Source organism: Phoenix dactylifera, chromosome 8 (genome assembly GCF_009389715.1).
Source record: "Phoenix dactylifera cultivar Barhee BC4 chromosome 8, palm_55x_up_171113_PBpolish2nd_filt_p, whole genome shotgun sequence".
In the NCBI taxonomy this organism is placed as follows: Eukaryota; Viridiplantae; Streptophyta; class Magnoliopsida; order Arecales; family Arecaceae; genus Phoenix; species Phoenix dactylifera.
The window spans coordinates 31,211,827-31,224,632 of NC_052399.1; the positions used below are offsets into that span (position 1 = coordinate 31,211,827).

General features: G+C 40.9%; 1 protein-coding gene and 1 long non-coding RNA gene across 2 annotated transcripts; both read left to right on the top strand.

The window, feature by feature from the left end:
- Positions 1-306: 306 nt before the first annotated feature.
- LOC113462066 lies at positions 307-1,230 on the top strand. The gene is made up of 3 exons (XM_039129700.1): positions 307-460; positions 532-785; positions 885-1,230. The coding sequence occupies exons 1-3, from the start codon at positions 334-336 to the stop codon at positions 927-929; spliced, it is 426 nt and encodes a 141-aa protein (XP_038985628.1). The 5' UTR covers positions 307-333; the 3' UTR covers positions 930-1,230.
- A 9,458-nt stretch (positions 1,231-10,688) lies between these two features.
- Positions 10,689-12,802, top strand: LOC120111800. Its single transcript, XR_005513196.1, has 3 exons — positions 10,689-11,204; positions 11,755-11,857; positions 12,696-12,802. It is a non-coding gene; the product is annotated as an uncharacterized LOC120111800 (long non-coding RNA).
- The last annotated feature ends 4 nt before the right edge of the window (positions 12,803-12,806 follow it).

Below are 12,806 nucleotides of genomic sequence, written 5' to 3' on the forward strand. Positions count from 1 at the left end.
ACCCCTCCCCCTCCCCCTCCCCCTCCCCACCCCCAACCCAACTCACCAACTCCCAAGGAGGAGGCAAGACCCTTAATCCAACTCATCACTGATGACCACTTCTAGCTACTGCTCTCCTCCTCGATAAACAGAGACTGTCGAAGGAAATGCCTGCCCTGTCTCTAGCGACCCTCATTCCGTCTCCCCGGGGAGAGCAAAGCTCCTTCCTCACCGGATTTCCCTCTCCCCAGGGAGAGACAAGCCCAGAGGCTGCTATAAATATCGATCAGATCCAAGCCATGGCCATCACGATCTGTCCCTCAAGCATTCCAGGGATAGGCAAAGAAGCAGAGGATGTCCTTCGACGATCAAGAGCTCCTAAAGTACCTCAAAGGATACGATGGCGGTCACATTCTGCCGTCGTGGGGAGCGATTGATCCAGATTGCAATCCTTACCATTTCGGGCCCGATCGACTGCATGGTAATCTTCTTCACTACATCGATACTCTGTTTCTGCCGCCCCGCAATCTTCTTCACTAGCTTTTCTTGTAGCTGGGAGCGCGCGTGGCAGCTCAGGTGTATCTTATTACTACGTTGAGTGCGCCGAGAACCCCAGGACCGACGAGCGAAAAGTCGCCGATCATAGTGGCTGCTGGCAGCGCTCCGGCGGAGAAATAGCGGATAGACATGGGAGCAATGCTGTTATGTACAAGCAGAAGTTCAAGTTTGTTCCACGAGATAATGGCCCCAGGACTTGGGTCATGACTGAGTACACCCTTCATCCCAATAAGAGCGGCAAAAATAAGGTAGTACAACGTTGCCACATGACTTAGTTTATGATGCACATCCTAACACCTCTTTTAATGCTTGATGCTGCCTTGTCGTCTGGTTCCAATTGAGTGCAGAAGGCCATCTGCGCAATCCAAGAGGAGGGAAGCTCCAGGCAGTAGACCGGTCTGACCACATTGCTAGTTATAAAGCTTTCTATCGATATCTTGCTGTCGATGTCCTCCACTTATGTTACTTATGCTGTTCTTGTTTAACATGTCATGCAAAACAGCCAAAACTTTGGGGTTCGGTCCTTGGATCTGGTCCAAGATGTGGTTTAAATTTATCCCTTTTTTTTGTCTGTGGCCATGTATGCCCTGTGATTCCGTAATAATTAATATGTTTGCAGTTCTATCTTCTTTCATGCGGCAGCCATTGTCTTGTATACTTAATTTCAACGATATTTAGCCCTACTGCTCGATCGCAAGCACAATTACGTCTATTTAACCAGGTCTATCAGTTTAAGCTGGGTCGAGTAAGGCCCAACTCAAGCCAAGTTATAATAATAAATTGGTATTGACACGGAGCACCTTAGTCCAATAGAAAGTTTTACGAATTGAAGGGGAGGAGGAATATTTTTTATTGTGAAGGGAAGGAGGAATACTAGAGCTAGAACTGGGTTTGGAGCAAAGTGGAGGCAAGACTCTCCTAAGTCCTAGTGAGCGGGGAGAGAGAAATGCGGACCTTGCCAGCTCCTCCTAGTTGAGAGGGGAATCATGGGGTGCAGGGAACACGACCACCTCTTTTGAATAAGGGAGATCAAGGAAAACACCAAAGATACAGTTCTCCTTGGGAAAAGATATGGTTTAGTCTATTAGCTTAATTCCTGCCACAATAGATCTTTGGGTTTGAGATGCGGATAACTGTTTCCAAGGCATTAGGAGAACGGATTTTGTGTTAGATCATGGATGCCAGCGTTTTTATCCCCAATGAGAACGGGAGTCAGGATGGCAACCGGTCGAAGTCGGTTAAACTAGATGGTGCACGTTGGATTTGGTTTTGTAGGCCCCATTCATGAAGCACTTATCTCGGTGCATCTTTAAATGAAAAAGCAGCTGTGATTGGCTGTGTGCACAGCGTAATATGGTGCATGCAGCGTAAGCAATAATTTTACCACAAACGGTGGACTGAGTTTATGATAGTTGTGTATTAATACAAGCTAAGCCCAAAAACATGGAGATGTAACCCAGCCCAGCCCAACCCACCTAATATGCATTCTTCGCCAATGAGACCAGGCCTCACCCCATCCTGAAGACCATTCCGCTGCCCTAGGACACGGATTACATCTTTCGCGCGGAAGAAGGAATCACCTTCCTCCACACGAATCCACCATTGGATTGTGGAATGGTCACTTTGAAATCCGCGCAAGCAGCGAATGAGATAATTAGGAATGCTTTCAGATGTGCATGGAGCGATCCAATGCTCGATATCATGGACAAAGGTCGATCATTGTTTCGAGCGAAACATACAACCCGAACCCGCTGCCCTCTCCCCAGGAAAGTGAGAAGGTTTAGAAGGTCCGTAGTCTACAACTGAATGAAAGTTCTTGGGGGTTGATCAAGGTTTAGAAGGTGCATAGTCTACTACTGAATGAAAGTTCTTGCTTGGAACAGTAGGGGGGCAGCAAAACCTCCTTATGTAAATTATGGTAAAACTATGATCAGGCACTACAACCCTAATGTATGTTGTTTCTTTGAAACTAGACTCTCTGAGCTGGCTTTACCTCGCATCCGTAGGTTCATGAGGCCGTCTGGGATGTGTACATGGTGCTGGGTAGGGGTTTGTCCGGAGTTATTACTGTTGCTTGGCAAAAGAAGTTACGATATGTCCATTTTACACATGTAGACAGGCAAGGGGCTTTTGGCATTATAACCATACAGAATGGGCCTACCAGGGTTTTGGGAACTGTTTATGCTAGAACCTTCGGGTTTGAGCGTCGAAATCTTTTGGATGAAATCAAGTTTGTTCTTTCTTTGGGCCTAATTCCCTTACTTATGGTTGGTGATTTTAATTGTATTTTGCATGCTGAAGATAAGAAGTGGTGTAAGCCTTTCTGCATGGAGCGGGACATTCGAAAATTTATGACCTTTCTGAGACAAACTGGTCTCATTGATTTAAGGCATCAGGGGCCATGCTATACCTGGTGCAACAGTCATTTAGGATTGGCTAGAGTTTGCCTCTGATAATGGCTAGATTTGTTATCTGAATCCACTATTTTGCATATGTGCTTCAGATCACTTTTCTTTATTGCTCACGACTTCTGATCAAAAATAAATAGGACCGATGCCCTTCCATTTTGAGAAGATGTAGTGGTTGATGTGTGATAGCATTCAAGAGGTGGTACAACAAGCCTGAAAATGTGATGGGATTCATTCGCCAATCATCAAGTTATCTATGCTATTATATAATACAAGAAAGCCATTAAAAAGTGGAAATGAAGTGTAGGACGCTAATTTCGTCAAGGGCAGCAACTTAATGATCAGATTATCAAATTCAAATGGAGGAAGCACAAAATAGTAGCCTCACGGATCAGCAAGACATGCATCTCCTTGCTCTTCTATGTGCTTACCAGAAGAACTTGTTTTTGCAAGAGATCTTTCGGCAACAAAAGTACACACTACTTGGCTAAGAGAGGGGTATGCAATCACATTTTTTTCACAGAACCACTATGTTATGGAGACGAAAGAAAAGAATTTACTTTTTCATTAATAATCAAGGAGACTATGTTGAAGACCCTGATGCAATCCAATCTATGTTGCTGCATCGTTTTCAATTAAGATGGGCGGTTGATCAGCATGTGCGAGATACAGATCTACATATTATTGAAACAAGTTCTTTAATAACTGAGCAAATTGATTCTCTCATTAAAGCTATTATTGAAGAAGAGATTCATGAAGCCTAAAAAAGCATGCATCCTGATAAGGCACCGGCCACAGATGGCTTTCCAATTTTTTTTTTCTTTCAGCACTTCTGGCATTTAATTAAAAAGGAAGGGATTGCAGCAATCATTTTTTTTTTTTCGTTATGGTTTCTTACCTGGTTCATATTTAGAACAGTACTTATATTAAAATATTTATTTATAAATATCAAATTTTAAATCTATCTTAACTCTACAGTTTATAAGACTGCAGTTGTATATAAACCCTATGACAAAGCTAAAATATCGTATTTAACCCTACAAAGGAGACCATAGATTATTCAAATTTTGGAGCAATCAAAGTGCTAATGTGTGATCCCCATTTATGGGGACCAAAACATAGCCAGACTAGCATCAAAAACCCAGATACACATACACACATACAAATCCCATTAATTAAAATATTTATTTTCAAACATTTACAATTTTTAGGATAGCCCAAGTATTTTCAAAATGAAATTCTTCCCAAGGTTCAATATTTCCAAAGTATGCAGAAATTTACAATTATATTCTAAACATGCCACTTGATTTACAAAAGAATTTTCAACAAATAAAAAGTTTTACTCACTTGATCCAATTTATGTAAATACAAGAAAGATTTGTCCAACAATATACAGAAACAATGCAGTTAAGCTAAAACATATGGTTTAATGTTCACTAATCATGAATTGAGATTAGGTGCAAAACAAATCTAATAGTAGTAAATTCAAAAATTGAATTCATATAATTGAAAATATCTCAGGCAATTAAATTTATAATTTTAGTAATTTGCACTTTCTTTTGCATATAATTAATATTAATACAAATATATCAAGATAGGTATAATTTTTAAATACTCCCAAGTCCTTAATTAATTTTTCGTGATTCATTTCCAAGAACTTATAGGTATTATCAAAGGAAAACAAAGCTTATAAACAATATTTCAATGCTAAAAGCTACTATAATCCAACCCTAAAATTGTCTAATGTTAATCTAAATATTCAATCATAACTTCTTCACTTATCGATTCCTTAAAATGAGACTACTTAATCACAAATAAAAGAGATTAGAGTGGTTGTCACCTTAGTAACCAAATATGAGGCTGCTGCTAGTGAAATCTAGCAAGGAGAAACAACACTTGCAGCCTCCAGACGTTAGATCTAGTGGTGAATGACTGGCAACCAGGGCGGCGAGACCTAGTAGCACCCATGTCTGAAATGAAGGAAAGGCAAAGGCTCTAGCTCATGTTAGTGTAAAAGATAGAGCGATAAAGGATAGGAGGGAGAGATAGAATAACAAAGAAAGAGGGGGAGGGAGATGGGAGATACATGTTGGTGAGGCTTTATAAACACATTGGAAGGGATGCGAGAGGCGACGGGGAGAGAGCATAAAGAGAAACAAGGTTCTTGCCTCTGTTTATTTAAGGGAACAACACCAACTTACAAATGGTCCAAACTGAGACCTAGGTGCGGGCCTAGGTGTTTCGCCTCCAAATTTCCAATGTTGCCTATGCCTTGGGCCTCAATGTCTGCCTCTGCCTCTGCCTCAACCCATGGCTGCAGTCTCCTCCCTTTCATTGCTGCATTTCCTCTTCATCATCTTGAGATAAGCGCCACATTAGTGGAGGCTGAGAGGGACCATCCAAGTCAAGTCAGAGTTGGAGGGGAGGAGTGGACACCAATGGAGAGGTTGGGCAATTTGTTATCACTAAATATCTCTATATTCAATGTCTTTCTGATCTTTTGCTGCAGCAGGCAAGACGAATAAGAAAACAAGAAGAAGAAAAAAAAAGGAGATAACAAGAATACACAATATTTATGATTCAGCTTATTAATCTACATTCATAAATAGAGATGATGCAAAAATTTTATTATAGAAAATTAAAGATTATAGAGTACAAAATTTTCTTTCAAACCCTAACCTCCAATTACACGTGATCTATAGAACAAACAATTATTTTCTTCTTTGAGAGTTACCAAAAATGCCGATTTAGACTTGAACTGGAGGATAAATCATAATTATAATAATAAATATTTGAATAATAATAAATATTTGAATTATTATTACGGATATTAGTATTATAAAATGATTTTTTTATAATCGAAATAAAGTTCATTGTATTTTGATCTGTTTCATCAATTTCTTCTCGATTTGTTTCATCGTTGTAAATCGAATTTGTGATTATTTTTTTTATTGATTCAAAGAAAAATTGTGCATTGATCCTAAAAATAGAGATATTCTAAAAAAATTAGATTAGTCCAAGCAATAGGGACTCTGCCACCGCACCCTTGACTAACTAATTATGCGGTCCAGAAAACAAGTATAGCGGCCAGAAGAAAAATGGTAAATGGTTGTTTAGAACTTTTTTTCCAATGGGCACTGAGAAACATTATAAAAATTTATCAAAAAATTATATAAATATGTAAGTTCTTAACCTAGTCTGCCATTAATTATATTGGAATAATCAATCGTCCGAGAGATCAAACGAAAACTACAGCAGACCTATAATATGGGGTTTTCCACATATTTTGCTTTGTAAGAGAACTTGGAAAATAAGGTAGAGTTTATAGCCTCTTTCAAAATAATATAAATTTTATTAAAAGAATCATATAGATTAGTAAGTTCTTAACGAATTGTGATAATAATTTATTGGAATAATATATAGTTTGAGAAATCAAAAGAGAACTAGAACAGACCTATAATATAGTGTTTGTTTCTTTGTAAGAGAATTTGGTCGATAGGGTACAATTTATAGCCTCTTTCAAAATAAATTAATATATTAACCTTTTTTTAGCACTACTTTAGTGTACATGTTGAGGACGAGGCTATAAACCAAATCCAAAGATTTTCAAACACGTTTGGAGAACTTAGCATCAAGTATGATACATGTGAAATAAGAGACACCTCATCTTAGTTAACAGTTGAGACAAGAGAGGAATACTCATCTGAGTAGGATATGGTGCGGCGGGTAAGATCCTACTTGAATGAGCAAGAGCTCAAACTTGGTGTAAGGGAAGGGAAGGGGCCGGGCCATGGCCGGCGATGCCCGCGGCTAGGCCCGCAGCGCCCTCGGCCGCGCCCGCGCCGGCAACGCTCGCGGCCAGGTCTCTCTCTTTCTTCTTCTTCTTCTTCTTCTTTCTTCAGCCTCCCTTCTTCTCTTTTGTTTTAATTCTTTCCTTTTCCTGTTTTTGTTTCATGGCTAGGCTAGATCTAATCTAAGAGAGCATGAATAAAGGGATCAAGGGCTTACCTAGCTCTGAGGGGAAGATGGGGAACTTCTTCCGGCAGCTTGGGCCGCTACCACCGACGGCTCGGCAGCGGTGGCGAGATGAGAGCGCTCCCGCTGACGGCTCGGTGGCGGATCCGAGTGGTCTGCCGCCGCTGGGAGAAAAGAGAGGAAGGCGGTGGGAGAGGCGATGAAGCCCCTCGGTGAGGGAGTTGTGCATTTTTCTGGCCGTAATCGTGGCTGTTTTTCAAAATGGTCGATGGTCGTGGTTGTTTTTTTTATTTTATTTTTTTGAGCCCTAGGCTGAAGTCTGCTGGACCTGCCGGCTTCGGCCTTTTTTGGAGCCTGTTCTTACACCAACCAATCTAGTGAGATATTAGCCAACATATTGTAACTTTTTTTATTGTATCAGAGCCATCTTAGCATCTGTGAATCCTGCCCTTCTTCTCATATCAAAAATTCCTATTCCGACAATGTTGGCAACATCACATCCTTCACCCAAACTCAAATCCACTCCTGCTATAACCCTTCTAATCTCTAATATCTGAAATCCAATCCCAATCAAGCTTGATGACAGAGCGAGCAACTGTTCTTACCAAGTTGTTGTTGTCCCTTCTATTGGAATAAAGGGTGTATTCAGTCATGACCCAAGTTGTTGAGACCTCTTCTTACCATTGGTCATGACTAAGTACACCCTTCATCCCAACAAAAGCGGCAAAAATAAGGTAGTAGAAGGTTCCCACATGAATTAGTTTATGATGCATATCCTAACAGCTCTTTTAATGGTTGATGCAACCTTTTCGTTTGGTTCCAATTGGGTGCAGAAGGCCATCTGCGCAATCCAAGAGCAGGGAAGCTCGAGGCAGTAGACCGGTCTGACCCCATTGCCAGTTATAAAGCTTTCTATCGATATCTTGCCGTGGATGTCCTCCATTTATGTTACGTATGTTCTTCTTGTTTAACATGTCATGTAAAACTTTGGGGTTCAGTCGTTGGATCTGACCCAAGATGTCGTTTAAGTTTATCTTCTTTTTTTTTCTATAGTTGTGTATCCCCTGAGATTTCATAATAACTAATATGTTTGCAGTTCCATCTTCTTTCATGCGGCAGCTATTGTTTTGTATCCTTAATTACAACGATTTTTAGTCCTACTGCTCAATAACAAGCATAATTCCGTCTGGTTAACCAGAGAATCAGTTTGCGCTGGGTGGAGTAAGGCCCAAATCAAGCAAAGTTATAATAATAGATTGGTATTGACACGGAGCAGAGAAAGTTAGCCCATGAAACCAAATCTAGATACGTAGCATTATCAAAACATTATGCATGCCAACTTCAATTTTTTTGAAAATTTAAATTTTATTCATAAATCCAACTCCTCTCAGATTATCTTGTTAGCCATAAACTATGATCATAATTTTTTTATAGTAGGGTTATAATACCTCGCATCTTCTTGCGGTGTGCCGCATATTTTCTTGTAGCAAAGTCCTTTGGGACTGCATACCTACTTGCAGCATCGCGTGCATCTTCTTACAACGTAAACTCTTCAGGACTAATTAATTGTCAACGCATAACACTCATGGTCAGGGTTCTTGACATGGTCATGTTGAGAGTCCAAATCCATCTCAAAGTCAAAGATCTTTTTCACAAAACATGTTTCATGTTCCAAATTAACAAAATACATAATGTCACGCAGCATCGAATTCAATCGATCATCACCCATAACAAAATCAATGCCTTCAATCGTGCATCAAATAATAATCCATAATAAGACATATTCAATAATAAAATACTATGTTTCAAGTTCATAAATCAGAAATAATACGGCTCAAAATTTAATAGATTAAATAATTTATATTTTGCCGATAGATCTAGACAAGAGGTTATATTACTTATTTTGCAAGCACCCTAATAAATTCAAATAATTTCAAAAAAATTTTCTCAAAATCCTCAATTTATAGAACATATTGTAGTATCTCTTCGCTGGATATATTCTTATCAAGAAAATTTTAGCCTTACATGGGTTCCACTCCAATAATAAGAGAATATCGATGGAAAATTAGGACAATGATGGAAAAGTACGATGAAAAGGGGTAGAGAAGGAACAAAATAATTCATTTGATCAAGTCAGACTAAGGGCTCGTTTGGTTCGCGGGAAAAGAAGGGAGGAAAGTGTGGTCAACGGAAAAGTAATGAGATGCCTCTTATTTGGTTAGAATTTTCAAAGGAGAGTGATGGAAAAGTCATATTCCCATGGGAATATGATTCCCACATTTTATGAGAAAGTCTTTTCCATGAGAAATATGGGAAAGTTACTTTCCCATGAGGTAGGAATCACTTTATTTTTATTTTTTTCCAAAAAGGCTCTTCAGCATTAAAGAAGCATTAAAGAGGCATTAAACACCTAATTTTTATTAAGGGCATAATAGAAATTATACATAACTTTCTCAGGAAAGTGGATGGCCAACCAAACATAAGCACTTTGGAAATTTGTTACTATCCCATGGTCAACCAAACATGCCAAAAGTATTTTTCTAGGCATTCTCTTTTTAAAAATTTGTTTTCCAGAAATCATATTCCTAGAAGGAAAATTGCTTTTCGTGAACCAAACGAGCCCTAAGATTCAAAGGCTTTGTACGTATCAATGAAGATTAAAACCCATGATGCTCGACGAAGACCAGAGTGGTGCTGATAAGTTGCCCAACCATCAAGACGGTTTAAAGCCCATTCACTAGGGTCAGCTGGGGTTCAAAGCAAAGGGCTCAGGACCACCCCTCTAGATCCATAGATCGGTAAAGAGAGGAGGAGGAGAGACAAAGAGAGAACTTAGGGAGAAAAAGAGATGTAGGGAATTCTTCTTCCCTCTTCTTTCTTTTTTTCCTTTAACAATGGAATGGATGAGAGGATAGGACTCCTAATGCCTTTGAAGGTAGAAGAAGAAGGCAAAGGCGTTGGGATCTGGCCGTGACATGGCAGCCAAGCATGGCAGTGAAATGGCCAAGGAGAAAACTGAGCTTAATCCAGCTGCTTGAATCATCTTAAGATTGCTATAAAGACCTCTTAGCCAGCGACAAGGCCTGTGTCACTCCACAACGCTGTGAGAAGGCTCGGCGAGGCTACAGACCCATGGTTGGAGCCTATCAAATCCGAAATTTTCTGGTGAATAACCAAAACAGGGGAATTAAAACCCTAATAAGGTACCCCTTTCTGAGCCAAATCCAGTGACCATCCAGCCAGAATCTAAGATCTAGAAGCTAAGGAAGATTGGGAGGTAGACAAATTCCAAGATCAAAGTCTCAATACCTTGTTCCTGCGACGTCAAGCCACGACCATAGTGACGATGGTGGGCAGCATTCGGGATAAAGAAGAAGGAAGAACAGCAACCCTTGAGGCCCGAGTTTGGTAGTGGAAGTTGAAGGAATGCCGGAGGACTTAAATAGGACCGAGATCAAACACCCAAGACTCTATCGGCATCGGGCTCCCACAAGGAGTCGAGGAGGAAGATGACTCCCATCGGGAGTTTATCTCCTCCCAAGCACATGGAGATACAAGTGCTAAGTTTAAGAATTTCATTTATTTTCTTCTGTAAACCTGCCTTTGGGCCCTAGTTAAGACACCAAGTCGAGCCACAGAGGCCAGGCACGCCCAAAAATAAACTCCAGGCCAGTCAAATGGCCAGGCCTGTTTCTTTCTTAAGCTGAAAAGAGGCCACGTTCATCCAGAGCACCAAGCTGCGGCCCTTCTCCTTGGGGAAGAGGGGAGTTGGTCTCCCTGTTGGTGGCAGAGGAACTGTGACGAAAGCATCAAAGAGGTGGATTTTATTTCAGAATAGGCCCGTGTATACCCTTCTTTCTCTTCCTTAGATGGATCGTGATGTGCCGAAGTCTTCCCAACTCTCACTGAGGAGTGAGGTTGAGAGTAGGCGTGTAAGGGCCCACATTTTTTGGGGCTTGGGCTAGCCCGACACACCTGAAACGGGAGGGAGACTCCCGAATAGAGTCTTCCCTCCCCTGTTTCTATTGCTCCCATGAATCCACCGGAAGAGGAAACAAAGAAAAAAAAAAGAGAGAGGGAGACGGGATCAAATCCTACCTTATTTGAATCAATTTACATCTATAAAAAAAAGAATCTCTTCCCCTCTTCCTTAGGGCATCAACCGAGAGTCTTTCCACAAAAAAAAAAAGGGGAGAAAAGAGGGATTTGGAGTTCTAGGCGATCCGTGGGAGAAGCTCGGGTTGCTCGCCGTTGGACCAGCCGGAAAGGCTCGCCGGAGGCAAGGTGAGCACCCTCGCCTCCTTCTCCTTCGTCTTTAGCTATTATTTTCTTGGGGATGTGGCCGGGAAGCCGCCGGGCTGATGGGGAAAGCCGAGCCTCTGTTCGGCCTTCTTCCCTTCCGTTCCGGTTGGCCGTCGCCGGGCGTGGCACCACCATGGGGCGTCGCCGGCCATGGGCCGCCGGTTGCCAAGCACTCTCCTCCTTTCCGTCGGGAAGGAGGAAGGAAGAGAGAGAGAGAGAGAGCCAATCTATCTCGTCTTTGTTGTTTTATTGACGGGGAGAAGAAGGAAGGGAGGGAGAGAGAGAGAGCGCCGACTCTCTCTCTTCTTTGTTATTTTATTTTCTCCCTCTAGTTGCTGTCTCTTATTAGTCTATTTTCTCTCTAGTTACTCTCTCTTATTGCTATGATTTCTCTCTAGTTTAATTTAGGGAGATCATGGACTGTTGGTTGGTCCTGGGGTGATAGATACTGGTGGATCCTTTAGAGGATCCATAAAGATTTTTGGGTTGCCAGATATTTTGGATAATTTTTAATGATGACTTGATTCCGTAGGGGAACAATTTGTTGGACGAAAGGACGCTGAGCAGGGTTCTGCATATCCGGATTTATAGATCGCCGTGAGGGTGGGTGATTAGTCTGTCCGAGTTAACAAAGGGTAAGAATCCTTGTATGCCAATCCTACATGATATAAATATTTTTGCACTATATATGTTTGATATGCTATGATCCAGACAAAGCAAAATAGTTTTATATTAAATTATATTTTGATCGTGTTGGCTTGTAATTGGTATTATGATGGATGCATGTATGTGTATAACCTATACCTGCATAATTGGATTTATGGATGTGGCGGTATGGACTAATCATATTATATTGATTGCCCTGTCACGGGCTGGAAACGTGACCATGGTTAGTCTCGGTCGGAAATAAAGTGGAAAAGGGAATGGATGTGTGTTTGTGAATTGATTAAATGAATAGGAACTTTGGGCTTATCTCGTTATTATTGATTGCCCCATCACAGGCTGGAAATGTGATATTATCGATTGCCTCGTCACAGGCTGGAAATGTGATACTATCGATTGCCCCATCACAGGCTGAAAATGTGATACCATCGATTGCCCCGTCACAGGCTGGAAATGTGATACTATCGATTGCCCCGTCACGGGCCGGAAACATGACCGGGATGTAGCCCAAAGTCGGAAAGATAATTGATCCGGATCAAGTTAATATAGAATGGAAAGAAAAAGCATTGAAAACATTAATGAAGATTTATGAGCTATCGTATGCTATATCATTTTTGTGTGGTTGAACTTTCATTGATATTTGATGTACATACTTATTTGAGCCTTTTTGATAGCCGGTTTATGATTTCATGAAATGTGAATCGATTTGTCGTGGCCTTCAAATTCATATTATTATTGTGTTGGTTTGGATGCGTAGGGATTCTTACTGGGCTGTAAAGCTCACCCCCTCTTCTTCTTTTTCTTTACCAGAGTTACATGATGCATTGATTTGGACAGGATGGGCGCAGAGTGCAAGTACCCGAGTCATTAGTTAGTTGGTTTGTTTATCTTTCTTTGATGTTGATGAACATTTGAAGATCT